Source organism: Anopheles funestus, chromosome 3RL (assembly GCF_943734845.2).
Source record: "Anopheles funestus chromosome 3RL, idAnoFuneDA-416_04, whole genome shotgun sequence".
In the NCBI taxonomy this organism is placed as follows: Eukaryota; Metazoa; Arthropoda; class Insecta; order Diptera; family Culicidae; genus Anopheles; species Anopheles funestus.
Genome location: NC_064599.1, coordinates 5,713,594 through 5,736,825, shown reverse-complemented (window position 1 = coordinate 5,736,825; position 23,232 = coordinate 5,713,594). Strand labels below are relative to the sequence as shown.

The 23,232-nt window shown below is 43.8% G+C and overlaps 7 protein-coding genes across 9 annotated transcripts; 2 read left to right on the top strand and 5 right to left on the bottom strand.

Moving 5' to 3' along the window:
- Window positions 1–47: 47 nt before the first annotated feature.
- Window positions 48–1,370, bottom strand: LOC125771537 (uncharacterized). The gene has a single exon (XM_049442239.1). It carries the CDS (start codon window positions 1,122–1,124, stop codon window positions 300–302), a length of 825 nt encoding a protein of 274 aa, XP_049298196.1. The 5' UTR covers window positions 1,125–1,370; the 3' UTR covers window positions 48–299.
- Window positions 1,371–1,423: 53 nt separating this feature from the next.
- On the bottom strand, window positions 1,424–3,757 carry LOC125771533 (uncharacterized). The gene is made up of 6 exons (XM_049442233.1): window positions 3,621–3,757; window positions 3,282–3,554; window positions 3,036–3,199; window positions 2,788–2,976; window positions 1,950–2,722; window positions 1,424–1,874 (listed from the first exon to the last, which is right to left on the bottom strand). Exons 2-6 carry the CDS (start codon window positions 3,544–3,546, stop codon window positions 1,682–1,684), a joined length of 1,584 nt encoding a protein of 527 aa, XP_049298190.1. The 5' UTR covers window positions 3,547–3,554; window positions 3,621–3,757; the 3' UTR covers window positions 1,424–1,681.
- Window positions 3,758–4,250: 493 nt separating this feature from the next.
- LOC125771524 (uncharacterized) lies at window positions 4,251–6,642 on the bottom strand. Its single transcript, XM_049442218.1, has 6 exons — window positions 6,458–6,642; window positions 6,101–6,376; window positions 5,869–6,044; window positions 5,592–5,777; window positions 4,728–5,501; window positions 4,251–4,656 (listed from the first exon to the last, which is right to left on the bottom strand). The coding sequence occupies exons 1-6, from the start codon at window positions 6,567–6,569 to the stop codon at window positions 4,519–4,521; spliced, it is 1,662 nt and encodes a 553-aa protein (XP_049298175.1). The 5' UTR covers window positions 6,570–6,642; the 3' UTR covers window positions 4,251–4,518.
- A 49-nt stretch (window positions 6,643–6,691) lies between these two features.
- LOC125771522 (gamma-tubulin complex component 2 homolog) lies at window positions 6,692–10,905 on the bottom strand. 2 transcript variants are annotated; one of them, XM_049442215.1, is made up of 7 exons: window positions 10,497–10,905; window positions 10,255–10,404; window positions 8,130–10,185; window positions 7,922–8,065; window positions 7,416–7,508; window positions 6,968–7,119; window positions 6,692–6,887 (listed from the first exon to the last, which is right to left on the bottom strand). In XM_049442215.1, the coding sequence occupies exons 1-7, from the start codon at window positions 10,550–10,552 to the stop codon at window positions 6,845–6,847; spliced, it is 2,694 nt and encodes an 897-aa protein (XP_049298172.1). In that variant the 5' UTR covers window positions 10,553–10,905; the 3' UTR covers window positions 6,692–6,844. The 2 variants fall into 2 exon arrangements, with proteins under 2 accessions (XP_049298172.1, XP_049298173.1); XM_049442216.1 differs by lacking the exon at window positions 7,416–7,508.
- Window positions 10,906–10,984: 79 nt separating this feature from the next.
- Window positions 10,985–13,773, top strand: LOC125771525 (aspartate--tRNA ligase, cytoplasmic). Of its 2 annotated transcripts, none has more exons than XM_049442221.1 (5): window positions 10,985–11,139; window positions 11,586–11,715; window positions 11,892–12,636; window positions 12,702–12,936; window positions 13,007–13,773. In XM_049442221.1, the coding sequence occupies exons 2-5, from the start codon at window positions 11,611–11,613 to the stop codon at window positions 13,551–13,553; spliced, it is 1,632 nt and encodes a 543-aa protein (XP_049298178.1). In that variant the 5' UTR covers window positions 10,985–11,139; window positions 11,586–11,610; the 3' UTR covers window positions 13,554–13,773. The 2 variants fall into 2 exon arrangements, with proteins under 2 accessions (XP_049298178.1, XP_049298177.1); XM_049442220.1 differs by having other exon boundaries at window positions 10,986–11,139; window positions 11,590–11,715.
- Window positions 13,774–13,941: 168 nt separating this feature from the next.
- On the top strand, window positions 13,942–22,084 carry LOC125771526 (WD repeat, SAM and U-box domain-containing protein 1-like). Its single transcript, XM_049442222.1, has 8 exons — window positions 13,942–14,714; window positions 15,515–15,629; window positions 19,752–19,951; window positions 20,016–20,137; window positions 20,198–20,287; window positions 20,356–20,593; window positions 20,661–20,992; window positions 21,125–22,084. The coding sequence occupies exons 1-8, from the start codon at window positions 14,608–14,610 to the stop codon at window positions 21,298–21,300; spliced, it is 1,380 nt and encodes a 459-aa protein (XP_049298179.1). The 5' UTR covers window positions 13,942–14,607; the 3' UTR covers window positions 21,301–22,084.
- Window positions 15,624–18,095, bottom strand: LOC125771523 (anaphase-promoting complex subunit 5). The gene has a single exon (XM_049442217.1). It carries the CDS (start codon window positions 17,902–17,904, stop codon window positions 15,652–15,654), a length of 2,253 nt encoding a protein of 750 aa, XP_049298174.1. The 5' UTR covers window positions 17,905–18,095; the 3' UTR covers window positions 15,624–15,651.
- Window positions 22,085–23,232: the final 1,148 nt, after the last annotated feature.

The window sequence follows — 23,232 nt, the reverse complement described above, 5'->3', positions numbered from 1 at the left end:
ATTGTTTGTCGTCATTAATTAACTAATCGAGTAAAAACAAATAGGTATTTACAAGTAGAATCTTTTATTCATAGATAACAAATATATAGTCAAAACAAAAAAACGCAGCAAACGAATTTCCACCACGCTTTGTTCACTTTCACTTGCAGATCGTTTATACAAGAAGAATCGTTTATGCCCAGAAGTTTCTTCCTTTTCAGGTTATTGCAGCAATGAGTTAGAAAAGTTACGCCGAAGAACACCATTCAACGATTAGTTGCAACTTTTCCTGGGTTATCCACAAACTGTACAATTTTCTCTCACATTCCCAAGATCTCCTTGGCATCTTCTGAGTCAAGATACTCTTGCATCTTTGGTTCCTTTTTAAAACTATCTTTTCGTCGAGCTTCCGGATGCTGCTGTGAATGGCGGTCGTGTAACTGGTCGATTGTCAGCTTTTGACGGGTACCCTCGATGAGTTCGTACTTCACATCACTCCCATTCTTCTCGCGACCTGTGGATTTTTCCAGAGAAACAATTTCCTCAACCACTATCACCTCGGGTTCCGATGCTATGAGGGGCCTTCCTGTAACTGCCTTAACCCACAGCTCCTTCCATGCAGGGGATAAGTTACTCGTTGTAACGTGGGGCTGATAATGGATGTGTTCTTTGGTTTCGATCAGTTCGGGAAGCGGATTGATGCACACTTCAGCTGCCTTGATAAGAATGCCGTTCCTTTTCCTAAAGTTTACAAACCAGCCCTTACTTGCTTTAAACGTGTCTTCCGATTCCTCGTTTGTGGAAGTGGTGTGCTTCAGCAAATCACCGTAAATTGCTCGTGCCTTCTCACATATGATGCTTTCGGTTAGGATTTCTCCTTCCAGCTGTGTCTCTGCCATCCACTCCAACAGTAGGTTCTCCATCTTTGCATGGAAAGCGGTCCGGAGCTTAGAAATTATTGTAACACCCTTAGTTGGCGTTATCGCCTTTAGCAACTCCTTCCTTTTAAGCATAGTGCTTATCATTGATGTGCTGCGGCCGTACATCCTCGCCAAATCAGTTACCCGCAAACCTTGCTCATATTTTTCTATAATTTCACGCTTCAATTCAAGAGACATCATTTTCTTCTTCTTCGTCGGAGCCATGGTTATTAACAATGAATGCGATATTGTTTTCGCAAATGTACAGACAGTAAAAAACACACCAAACCGAATGAAACGTGATTCGAAATTGAAGTAAACAAACACATCAGCTGTGGTCTAGTCTGATCAGCCGCGGCTAAACACAACCAAAATATAAGCGCGACGAAATAAACTGACACTTCAATGTAACGCTTAGTTACAGGGTTGCTGAAACCTACGTAGGTATTTGTAATGACTACAATTTGTTGTAAAATTAAGAACTTACGTTTTACACAAAAAAAATTGATGTACACAACCGTATGTACCAAATGAAACCATTAACTTTCTATTTAACGATTCTTTATATTTAAAAACTTTTTCGCCACTTTTTCATCGCTCGAATGTTTCACCGAAAACGCGAACAGAAGTAATGTTAAATTGAAATGTAGTTGACCATCTCGCCAGTACCAAAGACTTGTCTGCCTGCTGTACATGACCACCAGCATGCGTACTATTTAAATCGAATCAAAACATTATAATAGAGTTATCATTCAGCAAGTACAGCTTGTCCACTCTCGCATCTATGCCATCGAAGTTTCATCGCCAGACTGAGACTGAGCGAATGTAGTTTGAGTTGAATTCAGTTTCACAACGTGCGCCACACATCTATGGTTGTTGAATTCTTGGTTTGTTAAAAACACACCAAGACACGTCCCGCATACAAAGTTTCGCTCCCCGGAATGGGTCGTTTCATGGCGTCGAAGAAGTTCCTCGCTGTAAAAAGTGAATAAAATACGGATAAATAATCGTTGTAATTACAATTGATTGCGGCTTTTTCAACGTTCATACCTATGAAATGATTTCTCACATGTACTGCATTTAGTTTCCTTTTTCGAGCCCTTCTGGTTATGACACAACAGTAAAGCGCGCGCGATGGCGTGACTCTCGACGTGCTTTATGTACAGATCGTAGAATTTTATCTTAGCACCACAGGTACGGCACTTGAAGTATTTATGATCACTACGGAGGTGGTTCTGGAGCGTGGCATCATCTCGGAACCAAAGCTTACATACATCCAGATATGGGCACATAAAGTTAGCATTAGGGTCCACACCATGCACGCGTTTGCGTGGTCGCCCACGTGCTGAAATCACTTTCTTCGGATACGCGCTTTTGGGCGGTTCCATTGGGGCTGTGTCAATCGATATCGAATCCATATCTAAAACAGATTCTTCCTCAATCAGTTCCTCATACTGATCATCATTTTGTTCCACAACCATCGGAAAGGATGGAATGATTTGTTCTACCTCATCCTGTTCAATCGGGATGCTTTTCCCATATCGACCGTATGTTGCCACCTCCTGCTCCAATCGTTCGAACGTAATTTTATCCTCCGGCCCTTGGCAAATGTTAAGACTTTGCAAGAGACTCACCAAATATGTGTCTTGCTCTCCATAGTGAGAATGCAAAGGTTTTTTGTTGCCTTGCATCAAATGGGCCATTCCTGTGGTGAACTTTTTGAGACATTTCAGTTGTTTTTGGTATTGGTAAAATGTGATAAGTGCCTCCATGCATTCCTCGCACACCTTATTCGGCAGCAGATGATTAATATTAGCCCGGTCCTACCAACGAATAACAGAACACAGTGTGATAAGTGATTGAATCGCAAATACGAAACCTTCCATACCTCTTGGGCCATTTGATCTCCAGTAACTTCATCGTACATTTGCTCGATTGTACACTCCAGCTCGTCATGATACAAGTTGAACGGAGAGAACAAGCTCTCTTCCTCGATGTCCTTAAGACAGAGCATGCAAACGTCGGGGAAATTTTGCAAACGATAGTAGAGTTTGTCCAAAGGTTTTGGTTGTTTTTGCTGCAAAAAAGGACTTGGATAACCGGAGGCAATAATGTGGAAAAAGTAATACAACGTACCTTTATGTTATCAATGTTATATATGTCGTCATACGAATGATCGTTATCTCTCACCAAGGCATCCTTGCTGTACAACTCATCCAATAGTTGTTGCCGAACTTTCTCGTCCATTTCTCTTCGTGCCTCTATTTTCATAGGAGACCCCTTTACAATTGTAGGAAACGCTGGACGATCATGGCGAAAAAAAAATAAATCACTATTTAGTTCATCTTCATCAATCGATCAACTTTGGGACATTATGCTTACCGGTCAAATTAAGCCTTCGGAAACTGTTGGAGCTTCTCATCAACGGGGACATGGCCATTTGATAATCTTCTTCTTTGAAATGAACAGAACATATGGTTTCGTTGGATTTCGGTGACCAATCTGATGATCGCCTGCAAAACTTTACCCATTTCTTTCTCAGTATCGGATCACGCGGGAAGGTATGGAAAACGACATCAAGTTTCATCTTCCGCACATTCCTTCTGTTGTACGAGCAACACGCTGCCGCGCACGTAGAGTTCGTCATTGCTACAGCTGAAACAATTGAAATTACTTTGTGTTCTGGGTCCATACTGCCGTATACCTGATTGCTCTACATACCAATATATAATAAAAGTTGCCGATAGCTGCAATTACATCAATCTGAGGAAAACAATAACTCGTTCAGCTGGTTTCTAGCAATCAAAGCACACAAATCGTTTAGTGAGCGTCCCGTTTTGTTGTGCGTATTGTGCTTCTTCTTCTTCTTCTTCTTCTTCTTCTGTGTGATTCTGCTTTGGTCCGCTTATCGAATCCAGCTTCCTGGGCCTTCAACAAGTAATCCACAAGACTCAATCACTGTAAAATAGAGACCAGCAACTTAGGCCATATGTCCCAGGCGTATTGTGCTTCAACAAAACAATTCGCATAGACAGAATAATTTTTCTGACAGCAGCATTGTATGATTGTGTATGTGCGCTACAATTGCCTGTTGAATATACGCCAGGTCGAACACGAGTGGAAAGTGTCAAAAAGCTTCCTTTCGAGCGGTGACAGATCAGGGCAAAGGTGTACGTTGAATTTGAAAATATTTAAATACACAACATGTAAATAATTTTCACAGCAGTGTTTTCTTCTCCTGTGTAGAAAATTAGCTATCATTTCAACCAAAAATTGTTCAGAATATGTCAAATTCGGGAAATTCCAACCCACAAGTTGTAATATAATGTAAATAATAATAAATACACAAATAAACTAGAATATATGCGTTTATTAATATAAACTAAGATAAAGCATAAACTTCATGTAATAACTCATGAAAAACAGATTATCAGTTCGCCGAGCTTCGTGCAACTGTACATCTTTCTTGTTACAATACATTAGTCCGTAGTCAATCATCCGTTTCTGCTGCGAATTTTATCCATCAGAATAAACCGGACGTCGGCACACCTAAGGTCTGAAAGTTTGCTGCTAAAAACTACAATTTTTCACAGTTCATCTTAGTAAATCAGTTCCGTATTTACTGCATTTCTCTAACAAATTCGATCTTCAGTAATTCAATTCTTTTGCTAGATGTGTTGTTGGTGCTAGCGGTTGAGTAGAGTGCGTCTGCCGCATCTTCGTCCCATTCATCAGATTTCACCCTTTGACTTGCAGGCTAACCAAAAAAAAACAGTCGATTAATTAAAAAAACCTTCCCATTCTAATTTGCACGATAATCACACTTACCTTGCTTTCGTTACTCTTCCTTAAAATATCTCTAGGTGTTGCTATTTTTGTGCTGGATGCGAAGGCTCTGTGACTATTAAGCTCTTGAACGCTAGCGTACACATCAGGATCATTTTCGTCATCCTTGTCCAAACTTGCACTTTGTCTGTTATGGGACAGAAGTAGTGCACGGGCGATAGAATGGCTTTCCATGTGTTTTTTGAAGAGATCGTAGAAGGCTATCTTAAACCCGCAAACATGACAGGAGAATGTTTTATGATCGTCGCGTATATGATGCTGAAATGCAGAATGTGTCGAAAACCAATCACTGCATATATCCATATACGGACAAGTGTACAGCTGTTGGGATTTGTTCTTCTCTTTGTCTATCATAACTTCATCGGTAGCCCGTAACCCGTCGCTGTCGGTTAATACGTTTTCCGTGTTTGAGCATAGCACGAGCGACATATCATCTGTAGAATGCTGCACGCTGATCGTCGAACTCTGCTTAATGTTTCCATACGAGGTAACTTCCTCCAGAAGCTGCTCCAGCGATTGATTGATTCTCGTACCTTGGGCAGCATCCAATCGTTTAAGTATGTTGACCAAATAAGGTCCCTGATCGCGGTATAGGTTTTCCAACGGTTGTTCATTGCCATATAGTAAATGTGCGATTCCGGTGCTGAATTTTTTTATACATTCCAGCTGCCTTTGATATTGGTGAAATTTTACCACCATTGTCACACATTCGATACACACTTTATCCGGCAGCAAATGTTGAACGTCGCTACGATCCTGCAGAGAAAGGAAAACCCGTAAAATCAGTGCTACAGAAAGGATGCCTTTCTTTCCCGAATGGTGCAAATTTGGCATGCTTTAGAATACCTCTTGATTCATTGGATCTCCAGTTATTTCATCAAACTTCTGTTCGATCGTACACTCCAGTGCATCGTGATAGTGTGTGACCGGTACAAATACGTTAGGATCGTGTATGATTCTCAAACAGAATGCACACACATTTGGATATCGTTGCAAGAAAAATATGCTCTTTCGACATTTATCCACAGGACCCTACGGATATGTAAAGGAATTGAGATTAGTAGCCATACAGGAATAGTGCAGACTTGAAAACTTCGTTATTTATATTTGTTTTCGAACGTACCTTCTTTTCCGCTTGGTCTGTCTTCGCCTCGCTGTACGTGTGATCATTTCCCGTTGCTTGGTCAACATCTTCATCGTCTTTCGTGTAAAGTTTCTCCAAAAGTTGTTTTCGCACTTGATCAAGCTTTTCTCGTTTCGACACAGTAATTGCAGCACGATTGATGACGGTAGGGACCGCTGTGGAAAATACGTCGTTAATACCCTCTAATCGAAGCCACAACACCGTTACATACCATATATATTTAGATGCCTGATTCGTTTGCCTTGCTTAATTACCGGGGAGTTAGCCATTTGAAAATCATCTTCTCTGAAGTGGGCCGAACACAGCACCGAATGTTTGTGGGGTATCCAGTTTTCTTCGCGTTTGCAAAACTGCACCCATTGGTTTGTTACAGGATAATGACGAGGGGGAAATGTGTGAAACGTTATATCTAAACCCCGTCTGCTCACATTATATCTATTGTTTTTGCAAAACGAGGCAGAGCAGCAAGAAAACGGCATCGTGTCAGCTGTTAAAATTAAAGTTAAATGCAAAACATCAGTGAACCAATGAGGTGGTTTGAAAAATGCCACTAGAAAAACTAGCCTACCAGAATATTTCCACCGGGAAAATGACTGAAACTGTGTAAAATAAACGTGAATATGAACACTATCAAGCCACTGGAAAAATTGACGCTCGCTTTTGGAAACAAAAATAAGCATCTTCCACTGCTTGTCATTTTTCTTCCTTTTGTTTCCCGTAACGTCACTTGTGTTCGCACAACATGCACGATAGCGTGGAAGACGGATTTGATGATTCGGTTTCAACTTCTCATTCACCGTTGTTTTTAAGCAAAAATATTATTTTATTACGCATATACTGTTGGAAATACAGAAAGGTGCAGATCTACACAGCGCGGATGGTTTTAGGCTGGACAGCGTTTGGCAAGCAGATTTCAAAATATAACACGATCTTTACACATGCACGATGTTTGCATTCAGTTTTCATTCGTTTCGCTGTAGTACGAGTTGAAGTTGATTCTGTTGATGAAGAAAGGTAGGAAAAAGGCATATGAACAAACCAAACCCAGATAAACCAAATATATCTTCTTACAGCTTACCTGTATATGAGATTGATAAAACGTTCCGATGTGCTTAGCGTTGCGACATCCGCTATTTTTCGAAGCAACATCATCAGTTGGTTAGTGAAATCGTGTCGAAATTGTTCCACCCGCTCCGAGAACGTTTCCGTAGGGGCCATTGTAGTTGCGCTCTGTGAGAGGAATAAAAAGGTATTTAACAAATAAGTGCTAGGGTTAAGGTGAAGCGAAATGATTATTTAACAAAGAAAACATATAACATAAAAGATTTAATCATTAAGCAGATGGTTTTGTATGTCCCTGGAGACAACATTAGGCATGTGAAGACGATAAGGATATCAAAATAAATTCAAAAATCCTCTTTCTATCAATTTTAACTGTTAGCAGCTGTATGGCGATTTTCATGCTGGTTAGTTTAGTTGTTTAAAGCGATCTGCGGGTGATAGAAATTGCAACTGTTCAATTGTACCTGTTCATAATCGGACTCGGAAGACAGTGAGCAATCGTCACCTGTTGCGAGCATGCATGTTAGTTCTGCATCGACAAAATGACGCTGTGATTCCTGTTTCATAATAAATGTTCCACAAAACCAGTAACAAGAAATCATAGGACCACATCAGGATGTAAAGTAATTTTTTTAAAATAACAAAAAAAAACATTGTTTAAAAAATCATGTTGAAGATCATAAAATGAAAAAAAAAACCCAGCGGTTTCATTGACAGATTTAAATGAGCATACAAAATCACCAAAAACAAATGCAAAACAAGCCAAAAATATCAAAAAACCAGATCGTAAGGAAAAAGAGAAAAAGAGAAGAGAGGGAGAAAGAGAAGTTGAGAATAAATTTTATCATTCCGTTTATGAAAGAAGATCGGCTTTGTTGGTTGTCCGGTTGAAATGTTTTGTGTAAATGTAAGTACGTGTAAGCACGTAAGTGTAAATTCAAAACATACAGCGAGAATTGGCACTACTTACCGCTAGAAAGTCGCAAAATTTGATGCATATATTGCATAGGTTGATGATCGGTTTTAGCAGATCTGGCACAGTTAGCATACAGTTCTTCAGACACTGGTCAAGAAAATCCTGATGATAGTTCAACACATCATCGATATTTTTTACCTACAGCACAGAAAGAAATGATAATAAAATGATAATACCACAAAAAATCGCTGCACTAGCATACCTGCTTCATGTTTTGATAGAAAATGTCCCAGTTGGGCTCGATCACCTCGATCATCATGTACGACTCGAAGCTTTGGATCGCAATGAGCATTTTCTGGCGTAGCGTAAACGCGGACCGATACAGTTTGGCTGGGTTGGGTGCGAACTGACGCGTCTGATTGTTCGCGATCCATACCCGGCACAGAATGCGCTCGACGTACTTCAGATAGAACAGTTGCCGAAAGATCATTTGGTACTTTGAAATGGTCCACAGGTTTAGCACGATCGAAACCGGCCACTTGGCCTTGTACGTGAAGGTAAAGCACTCGATACCCTTCAGCTGTGATGTGTCGCTCAGCGTGTCCACAAACGCATCCTCATTGTTGACGATTTTCGAAATTTGCGTCACAATACCGTACGGCAGTAGCATCGTTTTCAGATCCTCGTTATAAACGTCATGTTTGGCCGACGAAAGTCCAAGTGCTACATCGAGCAAATTGGCCAGTCGGATCGGATGTAATGTGTCCACGTTTTTCCGCAGATCTTCCTCAACCGCATCCATAAACTCGGTGATGAAATCGCCCTGGTGCAGCAGAAAGTAGCGCTTTACCGACAGTAACCGGCCCATCAGATCGTACTTGTTCATGATGAGATTCAACAGCGAAGAGGAGGCAAAGTTGTACGCATCTTCAATCACGTCGATGTACGACTGATCGAAGTGTTTGTACTCCAGCTGCTTACCCGGCATGCCCGAGGCTTTGTTCGCGGTTGCCGTGGAATGGATGGAATCGGTACCGTTGGTATTGCCGGGCTGAAAGTCCGCACCACCACAGACGCGCACCACATTCAGGTACTTCCCGGTACGCAGAATGATGTCCGCGTACTTGGACAGAAAGCATGGTACCTTTTCGTTGCGAATCGTGTACTGCTTCTCCCAGTAGTCGACCAGTTCGTTTTCGGTCAGCTCCATGGAACTGTGGTCTATGAAGAACTCTTGCTGCGGATCATTTATGACACCACGATAGATCCACAGCTGCAACATTTCCATGAACGGAACGGCGGCCGATTCGATCAGATGCACCAACACCTTCTGCGCGTGGTTCGTGCCGCTCTTGGCCGTAATTCGATCGTGCAGCAGCGACAGTACCTGTCCGCCCCGGCTATTGTTGCGCCGGATTTCCGACACCGTTGCCGCCAGCTCTTCCATCGTCGGAAAGACGGGCTTCAGAAACTGAATCAACCGTTGCATGCTGAGCCCCCGGCGACAGCGCAGGTCATCCAGCTGTGCGATCGAAAGATAATAATCCGTCATGATCGTTTTCAGCACCGAGCGAAGTGCGTGCAATACTACGCCACCCTCAAGAATGCTCGAACCTTCAATAAACGACTGCACGCAGGAGTAATTAGCTGCCAGGGGCAACACTTCCACCACCATTTCACGACACGAATCGGTCAGCTGGTTCGAGACCTGAAACTCCACCGGCAGCGAACCGTCCGGATCGACCGTGGAGGAACTTTTCTTCGGCATAATAAGCGTTCCCTTCACGCCGATCAAACAGTTGAGTACTTCCTTCAGCACGATTGGTTCTTGCGATGCGACCGGAATGGCCGCCACGTTCGCTTTGCTCTGCAAAGGATATAGCTCGTCGTAGTTGAAATTCCACGCCACAATAGGGGGCTTGCGGTGCGAAAACTCGAAGCACGGTCGACTGAGTGAAGGATAATTATGGTGATGAGTGGCGATAATGCTGCCCGGCGGATGGGACGCGGAGGACGATAAACGGTTGATGGCGGCACCCGTTGTAGCCTGTACAAGCTTTTCCTTGATTTCCTGCACATTTTCCGGCGTCACCGGTTCCGGTGCGATGCGTGTCGAGGAGAGCGGAGGACTTTCGAACAGCGATACGCGCTTATGGACTGGTTCCGAGCTAACCTGTGCCGCACCAGCCGTTTCAGACTTTTGCTGTACCGATTGTTCTTGCTGTTGCTGTGCTGCGGCCGCCTTTTCAGCGTGTGCTGATTTTAAATCGCTTGCAAATTGGTTTAGCACCAACACCAGCGCGGGATATGATTCTTTCCTAAAATGACGAACCGATTATAGCTCAGATAATGGTGTGCTTAAACGATCGAGTGATACGCAAACTTACGAGTTAGCAGATGCATACATCTCCACGTACTTGGCCCCATTGGGAATGGGTTTGAACAATTGTGCCAAAAGTGTCGCGAGTCGCCTGCTGCTGTATTTGCCATCGCGGTTATGAAATATGGTCACTATATTTTCGGACGTGTAGGTGCAACTGCAAGAAACAAGAGCAAAATTACTCAAATCCAGATCAGCGTTCGGTTTTCCAGGAACATTCAACCGCCAGGTCGATGAAGCACGGCCTACCCAGATTTCTTGACTAGTTCGGCAAGCACTTTCTTTGCGACGATTTCTGTAGACATTACAATGCATAGGCAACACGCGGCAGGTTCGGATGGGAATGGTTTTACTGTAACTTACGCACTGCAACAATGAAAATAACCACCCAACCACAGGATAATCTATCAACAAACTAGGTGTACAAGCAACAGTACGCGTTTGTTGTTTACTATCGGAATGTCAAACGGCTGATACCATTTATGATGCAATTTCCATTTCGCAACAAATTTATTACCGGGAAAGTGGTTTATTTGCTGGAGTTATATGACAGAGAAGTTGTTAGAAGGTTGTATATTTTTCATTTTTATCATGATTGCGATATTTTTCTTTCTTTTGAATGTTTTATTTTATAATTTGAGAAAGACATCGCAAGCAGTCGAAGCAGCCCTGGCTAAAGACAGTTCCGTAGCCTCCCCTTCTTCCGAACGTCTCGACACTTCCACGAACGGAACAAACGTCAAACGACGTGGTGTGCTTGCTCCTGAACTTGATGCAATTTTTCATTCACCTGCGCCAACATCGGAGATGCGATAGTTTCAGCTCAATACTGAACAAAAGTGATTGTGAAAATTTTGTTTCTTTATAAAGTGTTTCATTCCTTTTAGGCCGGGTAAGTAGGATAAAGTGTTTTTAATAAATTTGCCCCGGTCGTGTTGCACTCACCACGCGGTCAAGTTGCGTAGGAAGCCGGGTTTTTATTTTGGGAAAGCAGTTTTGATTTCTAGTTTCCAGCATTGAGAACCCAAAACGTGTGATAAGCTTGAATGAACTCGTGGCCATAAGGGTGCGATAAGCATTAAACGGATAGATGATTTTGTTACAAGAACGTTACCAAGGAATATTGTTCTTCCATATGCGGAGAAAGAACAGAAATTGTGTGTATCATTATGCAAGCTAGAATTAGATCCATCCGACTTCCTGGTTAGCAGCACAGCCATTGTATGACGTATACCGAGTTCTATTCGCGTACTTCCTCTAATTGAATGTACTTCATTGCGTTCTTTTCCGTTGGCATCATGAAAACCCCCGGCGATGTATTTATGATCCGCGCCAAAGCTAGACGGTACGTACCTGAGCTGCAATGGTTACTGAGACGATTAAGGAAGAGCCGGTAGGAACCGGTGCGGAAGATTCATCGAAGAAGGCCGCGAAAAAAGCAGCAAAGGATGCGGTGAAGGCGGCAAAGGTATGTTTGTTTTGGCATGGTGCCAACAAAAAAAAGGAAATATTTACGTATCACTTCAGATGATGAGATGTTTTCATCTTTAATATCTTGCTGGACTCTGATGCAAGCATTGCATCATTATGAGTGATAACGACTGCGCATGTAAAATAATTTCCTTTTTATCTCTCCCATTGAAGAAAGCTGAACATAAAGCCGCCGCGGCTGCTGCGGCTGGTTCGGGTGGAGCAGGAAATGATGACACCGCAGCAGATGGTGTTGACCAATCTGAGGGCCGGTACGGAACAATGAAAATGATCCAGAGCGCTGAGAAACACTCTGAACGGGTGTTCGTCAAGGTGTCGGAACTGTCCCACTGCGAGAAGGATGCGCAGGTGTGGGTACGCGGACGGGTGCATACGTCCCGCTGCAAGGGTAAACAGTGTTTCTTGGTGCTACGCCAGCAAAGCAGTACCGTGCAGTGTCTGCTAGCCGTAAACGACCGTGTCTCGAAGCAGATGGTGAAGTTTTCCGGCAGTATACCGCGCGAAAGTATCATCGATCTGAAGGCGAAGGTGGTTCCGGTGGAGCAGCGGATCGAATCCTGCACGGAGCAAACACTCGAACTACACGTAGAGAAGCTATTCCTGCTATCGGCCGCAAAGGCTCAGCTGCCCCTACAAATTGAGGATGCATCGCGCCCAGAAAAATCTGACGATCCGGAGGCGCTTAAGATTCGCGTCAATCAAGACACGCGACTTGACAACCGTGTGCTCGACCTGCGTACACCGGCAAATCAGGCCATCTTTCGGCTGGAAGCAGGTGTATGCAAATTATTCCGCGATGTGCTAACCGCTAAAGGTTTCACCGAAATACACACGCCGAAGATCATATCTGCTGCCAGTGAGGGTGGTGCGAATGTGTTTACGGTTAGCTATTTTAAAGGTACACATGAGAATCTTAACCGAAAAAAGTGAGTCGATTTGTTAAAATTGTGCTTCTCTTCATAGATTCCGCCTACTTGGCACAGTCGCCTCAGCTGTACAAGCAGATGGCCATTGCCGCCGATTTCGACAAGGTGTTTACGGTGGGAGCCGTTTTTCGTGCCGAAGATTCCAACACTCACCGGCACTTGACGGAGTTTGTGGGATTGGATTTGGAGATGGCATTCAAGTACCACTATCATGAAGTACTCGATACGATAGGCAATACGTTCACGGAAATGTTTAAAGGATTACGCGACAAGTACGTTCATATATTTCTTTTCGTTTTTTAATATATGCTGTTAATATCATTTTTTCCGCTCTCCCATTAGCTATGCGAAAGAAATTGCAGCCGTTGGTCAACAATACAATGTGGAACCGTTCAAGTTCCTAGAACCGCCGCTGAAGTTGGAATTCGCCCAAGCCGTGGCCATGTTACGTGAGGCCGGTGTGCAGATGGACGACGAAGAAGATCTGTCTACGCCGAGCGAAAAGCTGCTTGGCCGGCTTGTGAAAGCGAAGTACGATACGGATTTCTACATCCTGGACAAGTTCCCGTTGGCGGTGCGTCCTTTCTACACGATGCCCGATCCAGCAAACATGAAGTACTCCAACTCGTACGACATGTTTATGCGTGGCGAGGAAATTCTGTCCGGCGCACAACGAATACACGATCCCGAGTATCTGATCGAGCGGGCCAAGCTGCACGCTATCGATCTGTCGAAAATTGCCGCATACATCGACGCATTCCGGTACGGGTGTCCACCGCATGCTGGCGGCGGCATCGGTATGGAGCGAGTCGTAATGCTCTACCTGGGTTTGGATAACATTCGGAAAACGTCCATGTTCCCGCGTGACCCGAAACGATTAACGCCTTAGGTGCAGCACTCGTTTTTATAATGCAAAGAACGGTAAAAGACGCACAACCGCCGGATTTGGAATTGGCAAGTGGAGGAGTGAATATTGGAATGCGTCATTGCGGTTACTTAAAAAGACTCACGCTGTTGGTTTGATAATTTGCAAAACGACTGATTGCTGATGCTAGACAGAACAGGATGCACGAATAAATCGGGAATAAAGGGCGATTAAAACAAAACAACAACATCTACTTACCAATCACGCCCGCGGTGGTGATTTGGACCGAATTACAAAACAATCCGAAAGCACAGCGCATGCTTTGTTTTGAAAGTAATCATAGTAGCATACATATGTAAAAACACGCAAACGTATGTTATCGGGTGCATTGTATTAGTGCTCAATACATGCGTACATACGAAGAAGGAGTAACACTAAAGGACGCTTAACACAACAGGTGCCCATTACAACTAGCAACCACGCTCTGTAACTCACCCTTCTATCCCGTTACACATCGTTTCCGGCAGTACATTACATGATTATGAGTGTGTGAGTAGTGAATCGCGATATGATTAATACGCTATGACATACGCAATTTGTCCGCATACTAATGCAAACGTTACACGGCTCCAACTAACCAACCCCTGTAGTGATAACGCATCCAGACTAGGGAGTGGTGAAACTTAATCAAAACAAAACGCTACGAAAGGATGTACCGAATCGTCCTCGGGTAGCATAACCGGTCGCGTGCTCGTGCGAACCGGATGTATCAGTCGTCAGGATAGGTGCCAGTGAGTGATCGAACAAACTACACGTTTACAAGCGTAACCGTGCTACGAAAGTTATTGTTTTGTTGGATGTTGTGATGATTGCGTTTAGCCCTTGGATGTCTTCTTGTGATGTGATAAGATAGGAAAAAGTGCTCTCAACGCTCGTGGCACAATTCGCGACAGTTTTCATTGGTGCCATCTACAAATCACTCGAACGATAAAGAGAAGTAACGCAATAGAGTAGCGAATTTTGTACCATAACAGAACGATTATTTAGTATTGTGAAGCCCTATATTTAATGCTTTATCATGAGTGCAGCAAAGACGACGACCATTCTTCAAAAGTTAACCGCTCACACGAGCGATGTGACGTCGCTGGATTTTTACGGAAATGCGCTGCTAGTGACAGGGTCAAGGTAAGACACGGATCGATCATTATGCGTTAAAGTGCAATTATTTTTACCTTTTACGCCATCCCCCATTCTAATGGATGCTTGAGAAATATTCAAACACACACACACACGCGTACAATCACATACATCAATGATGCACCGAGGATCGATCGCTTCTCATCACTCGGCTTAATTATTCATCATTAGCTTTCCAGCGTACAATCGATAGTTTTGCCATTTTCCCGCCTTTGGGAATATGTCAATGAGCTCCCAGCGGTGGCGAATGTGTTTTCCACTTAATTTCCAACGTTTTTAATTAGTCCCTCCTGCATCCAAAAAAGGAGCGTTCCAATCGTTCTTTGAAGGGGAAATTATGACCAACTTTGATACTTATTTAAATTTTAAATATAGTGCGAAAATCGTTAAACTCAGTTGATCGTTCGATTGCAGATCAATCTTGAATAATTAATATGAATTGTACAATTTCGGATAGAAAAAAATATTGCCAAAGTAGCTATAAAATTTTCCATAAATTACTTTATTTTTCATCACCATTCAAACCGATTAGCATTGAAAAAAAAGGGAAGCGCCACACTTGGACCGGTAATAAATTATGGATCAGTTGCATACATTAGTAGATTCATTAGCGCCAATGTTGGCGGGCGACACGATTGCCATCTCGTGGTGTACACCGTGCCGAGGTACACAAAGGTGTTCTCCCCTTTATGGAATAATTTTCCCGACAAGTTTGCTCATGACTAATGGATTTCATTTATATTACCTCCTTCTTACTCATTCGCTCTCTTTTTTTAACCTTTTCACAGTGACAAAACGGTGCGTGTGTGGCGATGGGTTGCAGGCAATGGATTCCGGGAGGAATCATTCTCACCACTGCTTGGTCACCGGTATGGGGTGACGGGTGTACGCGTGTCACCGAAGGTAATGTACTCGGTTTAGCACTTCACAGAAACACATTCAAATACTGGCGCTCGGTTGGATACTGCTCCTCCAGCAACCGATACCGGTACGAGTAACGATTGCGATCCTCGAACGATCCGAGCTCGTGGTACGTTTGCGCTAGGTACACGTACACATCCTTCGCCTTACAGTAGCATTCTAACTTTTCAAACATTTCCACTGCTTCCTCGAACGTTGCCAACATTGTACCGAGCTGTTGCAATCGTTTAGAATTCGGTGAATGTTTTTCCATCTCGACCAGTATCCGGGCGAACAGAAACAGTGCCCGTGCGCGATCGTAAATCGGTCCATTCGCAAGAATCGTTTCGAGGGCGGCTTTCAGCGATAGCGATGCTTGCAATGGCGCATGCAGATGCATCAGAAGCAGATACGCTAAATGCAGATTCACCAACGCTTCCTCATACTGTAGGTGATACTTTTGGGCGAACATTTGCGCACAGCTGAGCATGTGGAATGCTTTCGTATGTCCACAGTGGAGGTACACGTTGGCGGACAGAATCATGGCTCGAATGCGCGTCAGCGGTTCCAGCTGTTCGTCCTGCATTAATCGTGCGAGGAATTTTTCCCCCATACCGAAATCCTGCTTTGCTAAGGAAATGTGAGCAAACAGCAGCAGTGCCAGATTGCGGTCGTACGAATATAGGCGTTGACATTCGCCCGTTGCTTCCACCCAACGTCCACGGTAGATTGCACGTAACACCGTGACGTAATGGTCGGCAAGATGCCAATCGCGCGACTGCGGATAACGTGGAAAGCGTTGTTTCGTGTGTTGCAATACTACGAGCGCGTGGCCAAACTCGCCCAGGTGCGCCAACCGCACGACCAGCGAACAGAGCACCTGACAGATACCGTTCCCGTTGTACGTTTTACCGAGCGATTTGAGATCGACGTTTAGCAATAGCTGGGCACACAGTGAGGCCTGCTCGTGCTTCCCGTACACGGTCCATAGTGCGGTCCGTTCGGCTATTCCGGTTGCCACCAGATCCATCATCGATCGCTGACAGTTGAGCAGATCGTTTACCATCAGCAGACCGAACAGTTTCGACGGTTGCTCACCCGTAATGGACCCGTGCCGTAGGTGGGACAATATCCGCAGTGAGGTGGCATGAAACAAACTTCCGCTGGTATTTTTGTCTGGCAATGGCATGCTGTGTCCTTCCAGATGGGACAACCAGGCATGTGCCAGCTGTAAGCACGTGGTGTCACCGTTTTCCTGCGCAAGCATTATACATTCCCGCAGGCAAACTCTGGCAAGTTTGGGCTGTCCGAATTCGGCGTGCAAAATGGCGAGGTTAAGGCTCGAGTACTGATACTCCTTGCTTTCGGACGTGGCTGTGGATGCAGGCGGTGGGGCACCGGCAGACGGGTTACGGTCAAACACACGCTGCAACGCGTGGACGGCACCGAAAAACTCCCGCACACGCAAATTGTTCATGTAGGTAAGAAAGTACGCCTGTGAACAGTGTGGCCGGTCATGAATAATTTCATTCAGTCGCTTCTGTAGCTCCTTCGGGGGGAGTGCTTTGGCTTCGTTCTCCTTCAGCAGTGCGCTCTGTTGGGCGATAAACAATTCCGACTGTTTCACGGACCACTTGGCCGAAAGCTGCCCATGGTCGGAGGGTTCAATCGGGGTGTACTGATTCGGTACTTGCTTCATACTATCACCCTCGTAACTTGCGTCCGGGCACGGATCGAGACGGATTGCGTGCATGCCTTTGTCGTAGTAGGCAATAGTGGCGAGATACAGATCCTTCATCTCGTGAAAGCTCATCCGATCCATCGTGACAAACACCTTGCGCAAATACAGCCCAACTATACCGATCTGGAAGCTGGCCGTGTTGTCCACGATGAGCTTATCGATTTCGTTATACAGATCGAACATCACATCAATGCCGACCGTTTTTAGTAGCTTCATCAACTTCTTGAACTCCTCCAGATGGACCGGATGTACACCGTACACCGGCGACAGCAACAAACCGTACAGATCTTTGTACGGTAGATCCGGGTACTGGATCAGCTTCAGCAACAGCATACAGAACCGCTTCCGATCGCCGGCACTCACCTCGATCTGGTGCGGCTGTTCACGAGTAGCACCGTCGGCGACCGTTTTCTTTAGCCGCAGATACTCCTGAATGAGAAAGACGACGATCATTTTGTGTGGCGTTAGCACATCCATCTTGCCGGCGGTTTGGTTCGGCAACCAAAAGCAAACGTTTTCCGAATCTTTTTTGCTCATGATGATGGCAACGGTGGATTGGTTTGCCGATGCTAACGATATCTTCGGACGGTAGTAAACAGCTGATATGGAGTGATTTAGTGGAGCGGGATAGTAGTTTCACGTGTCCACCGTTTCAGCTCGGATGTGGCTTTGAATGGCAAGAAAACAATAGCAAAAACTGGGCCAGTGTTGTTGCCCGTTGCGTTGGAAACCGGTGTTTGTTTACTGAACTGTGTTTTGACGTTTGTGACGCGATTGCGCTTGAGGCGTTGACAGCAGGTCAGGGGATAAAAATCGATACGTAGTGCAGAGAGCAGATAAATTGATTCCTCGAGCTTGTCAACATAATCGTAATGAAATTAGTGCTTTTTCTTAAATGTTTCATTACTTTTGGTATTTTTTCAACAAACAAAAATACACGTCTTTAAAAAAATGGCTGCATAAAAGTATGAACGATTTGAAACAAACGCGCATACTTGCTGTCACAGTTGACCCCGTGCCTACATGCTTAGCAATTGTCGCGTTTGCGAACGCGACAATCGTAGCACAGTTTTCCCAAAAAAATTTGCGACTTTCGGCGCGACTTCAAGGTTGTTTAAGTTTTCTCGTGCAAGGTTTGTTTATGTTTTCAATCTGGCCGGTAGCGGGAAATTAATTTCGAATTAAATTAAATTAATTTAAACAAAGAAAATTATAATAAATAGTAAATTTATTGTTTTGATGAAGTTGATGAGAAAGGCAAGTTTTTTAACTCCAGTGACGATGTTTCAAAACAATGGACCATCAAGAAAGCTCGTGGCAGGATGCTGCTAACTCCTGTGATACAAATAACGGCTGTTGCTAACAGTACCGCAGATTTGGCCGTTTTGCTTTCTTGTGTGTTTAACGCTGGAAAATCTTGTTATAATTTTTTCCGGTAGCCAGAAAGAATTGTAACAAGATAAATAGGTGAACGAAGATGTGTTTGCCCACCGCGTCATACACCGGGCAAAATAGAATTGGGATCGGCAGCTTCGAGTAGCATAAAGGTAAAAATCTTCGAATACGGGTAATCAAACGTGTATGGCTTTTTTCTCATTTCATGACCGTCACCGTACCCTTAATATACAGGTATTCATAACCACGATTCCAACACAGCTTCCAAACTACCATCAATATACAGGTATTCATAACCACGATTCCAACACAGCTTCCAAAAGGGATCGAACACTGTGCTGTGGACTATCTAATATTTTTTAACTCTATTTTTTTTAACTCTAATATTTTTGCTAATTAATTAATTTAATTAATTATTAATTAATTTATATTGTTCAAGCAAGTTCAACATACAAGTAATAAATTCATAAACAATGCAGCCATGCATTTGTCTTCTTCTTCTTCTATTTTTTGAAGCATTTGTCCACGATATGGGATTTTTGTTTTGAATTAACAACGATTCTTCTGTTTTAAAAATAATATTGACATTCACAATAATTATATACAAATCCTGCGTACTTTTAAAAAATAAATAGCACTCGATTTGTTAATTTAATTTACAATATTTAATAACAATCAAAATATTTATTTTTTTAATTTGTATTAGTTTACCTTGGTATTGCCATGTTTACCTTGTTATTACAGAAAACTGTCATGGCGTCAAGTCGCGCTTCGAATCGCGACTTTTCGCTGAAAATACACGTATAGCGACTTTTCACAATTTTTTTTATATGGAGTTTCGCAAAATTTTTCTGATTCGCGTTCGCAAACGCGACAATTGCTAAGCGTTTAGAGCCGGGGTGACATATGGTATGGCGCGAAAAACATTTGAATTTTGTAATGTGCAAGCGTGCAGTCGATGTAATGGTATACAATTATTTGCTTCCCAGGGAGCTGTTTTAGCATCCGCTTCCGTCGATGGCACTGTAATACTGTGGAACCTGAGCAACGGTGAAATCTCCAATGTGATCAATCAACAGGGCGGTGAAGCCATTCGTGCATGCGTTTTCAGTCCCAACGGATCGACCATTGTCAGTTCCGACGACAATGGTTCGGTTTGTATTTGGGGCCAGGATAAAAGTCTAAAGTGGTACGTTTGAGAACACTTTTCTCTAATATAGATTGAGAGATTCATCTACCATTTTCCTTCGCAGCCATGTAAAAGTTCACGATGAGGCTGTTCATACAATTGCGTTTTCTAGCGATTCGGACATACTGCTGACGGCATGCACGTTGGGTAATGTGAGACTATACGCCGTAGAGAACGATTTTGCTGGTAAGATGCATTGCTTTACTTTGGTGTAGAAAAATAATCAAAACTGACTGTTTTATTTAGGTGATCTCTCATCTGCTGACTGTTCGATCGATGCCGCCCATGATATGGGTGTATTGTCGGCCGACTTTTGCAAAATAGTTCATACCGACCGTAAGAGAAATAAAATTGTAAATTTTGCTCACTGTACAATTCATAGATGAAATCATTTCTGCCCCCAGCTACCGACAAATGTTCGTTGATTTACACCGTTGCAACGTGCGGCACTGATCATTACATTAAAATTTGGAGGATATTCTTTATGCCAAATAACATTGATCGCAGTCGTCGATCGCGACTTATACCGACAAGCCCTCAGGAGCACTTTGCAGGGCAATCGACCATCTACAGCACCGAGGTCATGAATGCTAGCTGCGTACAAACGATATCAGCTCACGGTAGCTCAGTAACTTGCGTGCGGTAAGAGTACCAAAGCAACAGGCTAACACTACCAAACCGAAGGTGTAACGTTTGGCTCTGTTTGTAGGTTTAATCCAACTGGCACATTGCTGTTCTCCTGCAGCCTCGACAAAACAATAAAAATCTGGAACCAACAGGGCACGTGCCTGAAGACGTTGTCCGAACATTCTCGGTACGTTAACTGTTTGGCCATCAACAGTGATTCATCGGTGATCGCGTCTGGTTCGAACGATCGAACGGTGGTAGTGTGGGATTTAACCAGCAGATTGAGCTTGAACTCGCACATCACCGGCATACGATCGTTGCTATTCTCGCTCGCTGTAAAGACGGCTGACATTCCGCTGGAGTTTACCTGTCCGATCACGCATGAGCTGATGAAGGATCCTGTATACGCGGAAGGTAAGTTTATGCAAACAGATATAGCTATAGAAGATGCATTTACATTTGATAGGATATTAAAATTTTGATAAAGTACTTTAGACAACAAGAGGTGTTTGGTTTTTAAACTTGAAAAACGCTCATTTATTCTAGATGGTTTTACGTACGAGCGATCCGCTATTAAGGAATGGTTTTCCAGGGAGAAAGCCATTTCACCGATGACCAACCTGGAACTATCTACCGATGAGTTGGTGGAAAACGGGAAGCTTAAGCAGCAGATTGAAGATTACATGCGGTCCCTAGATACGGATGTTGGTGAAGTGAACTGATCACTACATAATTCAAGCATCAAGCAATTCTTTCAGTGCCTTTCCTACATGGAGTTAAAGCTTTCGTTCGTAACGCATTTCCACCCGAAATGGTCTACTTCAAATGTGTTTTTTTTTCTGTTCTTTTCATATATATATATATATATTCTTCAGTGTTTTTTTTATCATCACCGATACACTACAGCATTGCGTTAATGTAAAAGATCGATAACCGTAGCGTTTTGTACCTTTTGTGTTGCTTTCGGGCACGAGGTGCCGATGGGCGATAAGATGTGATAGAGAGCGAACGCGCTTTATTGCGCCACGTAACATATAACTCCAACACGTACGCAGCGAACACACTTCATCGGGAACACCTGATATCTCTAGTATTGGTTCCGTTGCGACGTGCTAAATCATTGTACTTTCGAGTCGGTATTAGAAAACAACTGCACACACTCTGATAAGAGAGCTCAACACCCCCCTCTTCCCTTCCCCTCTCATCCAGTTTTGCTCTGCTCGTTTTTGAAACAGTTTTTTCAACAGCCATTGCTACATTGTAATACTTCTGCACTGCGTCCGGTGTGTTGAAATTAAACGATATTTTAAGTGCCTGCAAAACTTGTTAACCTGAACAAAAATAAAGTACCATGTTGAAATGACGTGTACACGTGAAGAAGAGTCATACATACTATCGCGCATAACGACATGGCTGACGCTGGCAAGCGACAGCGAGGTCTACAAACGTGCACATGCTGGAAAAATAAAATAAAGGTCATCAAGCAAATTGCTAATACTTATCAAAGTTTGGATTTTTGGTTCAAGAGGAACCATTGTTAACTGTAACATCAACAGAATGAAATCACTTCCATCGCTTATATTGCACTGCAACTACCTGTGACTTCGTCATGGGGTCACATGGTTATAGATCTCCATGACGCAATGTTCCGAACTCGTTGAATATCGAATTGTACATAAAGAGAGCAATTCCATGACAGTGAATTATATCCCTACTGTCGACGGATAGCTCTCTTTATTTTCATATTCGATTATGATCTTGTCGATAATCAGCTGCACCGTCACGGGATATGGCACAGGTACGCTGAACGGGAGTAAAATTGCGCAGAACTTTAACTCTATCCAGATCTCGATCCTTACGTCATCGCAGCTTTTGGTAGTACAGGCGACAGATCGAGTACAGATCCGTCATCTTTCTACCAACAAAAAACCAAGTTACGACGGAAAACGTGGTTCCACGAGTTTTATGTCAACGGCGAACCTCCGCACAGGTGTAGCAAAGGCAGTGTACTGTCGCTCGGAAACCGAACCAACCGAACTCGAATGCGCAACGGTCAATGTTGACACAAACAATCGAACGGAACGAATACTTCTCCCCAAGGTTTCTCCCGTGGACAATGGATGCTCGTACCACATTGGCCGAAGAAAGAGCTTTTTAACTCTTCGCGCAGCTTAACTTCAAACGCTGGTAAAAATGATGCGTCCATCGCGGTGCCTTCGACCATCGTGTGCTGGTCCAATATTTACCTAAAACAACAAAACAGTACCACCACACGGCAGCAGCTTCGGTATCGATGAGGTCGCAAACTGTACACACGCTGGAGCCATCAAACCGGCTTCCAGTAACACGCTAACCGTGTTTGACGAACGCATCGCCACCACGGGGACACCATGTTGAATGTGTCCTCCTATGTATAGACCCTTATGACTGCTGCGGACACGCTAGATCCTCCGAGCAGTGTGACTTCGACCACGTTTCGACACGAAATGAGCTGACGTGCCGGTGCGATAGCTTCCTATAGCCTTCCGAACCCGGCCACAGTTACAGGCCGTAAGGTACAGAGGAACCATTTGCTTTGCCCGTTCCCGCTCCACACACACAGACCACTGCTTGCTAGAAGGAAGGAAGGACGGGTTCACGTCATCATGACTGCC

Coding starts and splice junctions, on each gene's coding strand:
- LOC125771524 (XM_049442218.1), bottom strand. CDS start 6,569: ATGCTTATTTTTGTTTCCAAAAGCGAGCGTCAATTTTTCCAGTGGCTT. Junction 6,377..6,457: donor TTCCCGGTGGAAATATTCTG/GTAGGCTAGTTT, acceptor TAATTTTAACAG/CTGACACGATGCCGTTTTCT. Junction 6,045..6,100: donor CAGGCATCTAAATATATATG/GTATGTAACGGT, acceptor TATTTTCCACAG/CGGTCCCTACCGTCATCAAT.
- LOC125771526 (XM_049442222.1), top strand. CDS start 14,608: ATGAGTGCAGCAAAGACGACGACCATTCTTCAAAAGTTAACCGCTCAC. Junction 15,630..19,751: donor GTGTACGCGTGTCACCGAAG/GTAATGTACTCG, acceptor TTTGCTTCCCAG/GGAGCTGTTTTAGCATCCGC. Junction 20,288..20,355: donor CAAAATAGTTCATACCGACC/GTAAGAGAAATA, acceptor TTCTGCCCCCAG/CTACCGACAAATGTTCGTTG.
- LOC125771525 (XM_049442221.1), top strand. CDS start 11,611: ATGGTTACTGAGACGATTAAGGAAGAGCCGGTAGGAACCGGTGCGGAA. Junction 11,716..11,891: donor ATGCGGTGAAGGCGGCAAAG/GTATGTTTGTTT, acceptor CTCCCATTGAAG/AAAGCTGAACATAAAGCCGC. Junction 12,937..13,006: donor TTTAAAGGATTACGCGACAA/GTACGTTCATAT, acceptor CTCTCCCATTAG/CTATGCGAAAGAAATTGCAG.
- LOC125771523 (XM_049442217.1), bottom strand. CDS start 17,904: ATGAGCAAAAAAGATTCGGAAAACGTTTGCTTTTGGTTGCCGAACCAA.
- LOC125771522 (XM_049442215.1), bottom strand. CDS start 10,552: ATGTCTACAGAAATCGTCGCAAAGAAAGTGCTTGCCGAACTAGTCAAG. Junction 10,405..10,496: donor GAACTAGTCAAGAAATCTGG/GTAGGCCGTGCT, acceptor TGTTTCTTGCAG/TTGCACCTACACGTCCGAAA. Junction 8,066..8,129: donor TCTATCAAAACATGAAGCAG/GTATGCTAGTGC, acceptor TCTGTGCTGTAG/GTAAAAAATATCGATGATGT.
- LOC125771533 (XM_049442233.1), bottom strand. CDS start 3,546: ATGACGAACTCTACGTGCGCGGCAGCGTGTTGCTCGTACAACAGAAGG. Junction 3,200..3,281: donor CCGAAGGCTTAATTTGACCG/GTAAGCATAATG, acceptor ATGATCGTCCAG/CGTTTCCTACAATTGTAAAG. Junction 2,723..2,787: donor GAGATCAAATGGCCCAAGAG/GTATGGAAGGTT, acceptor ATTCGTTGGTAG/GACCGGGCTAATATTAATCA.
- LOC125771537 (XM_049442239.1), bottom strand. CDS start 1,124: ATGGCTCCGACGAAGAAGAAGAAAATGATGTCTCTTGAATTGAAGCGT.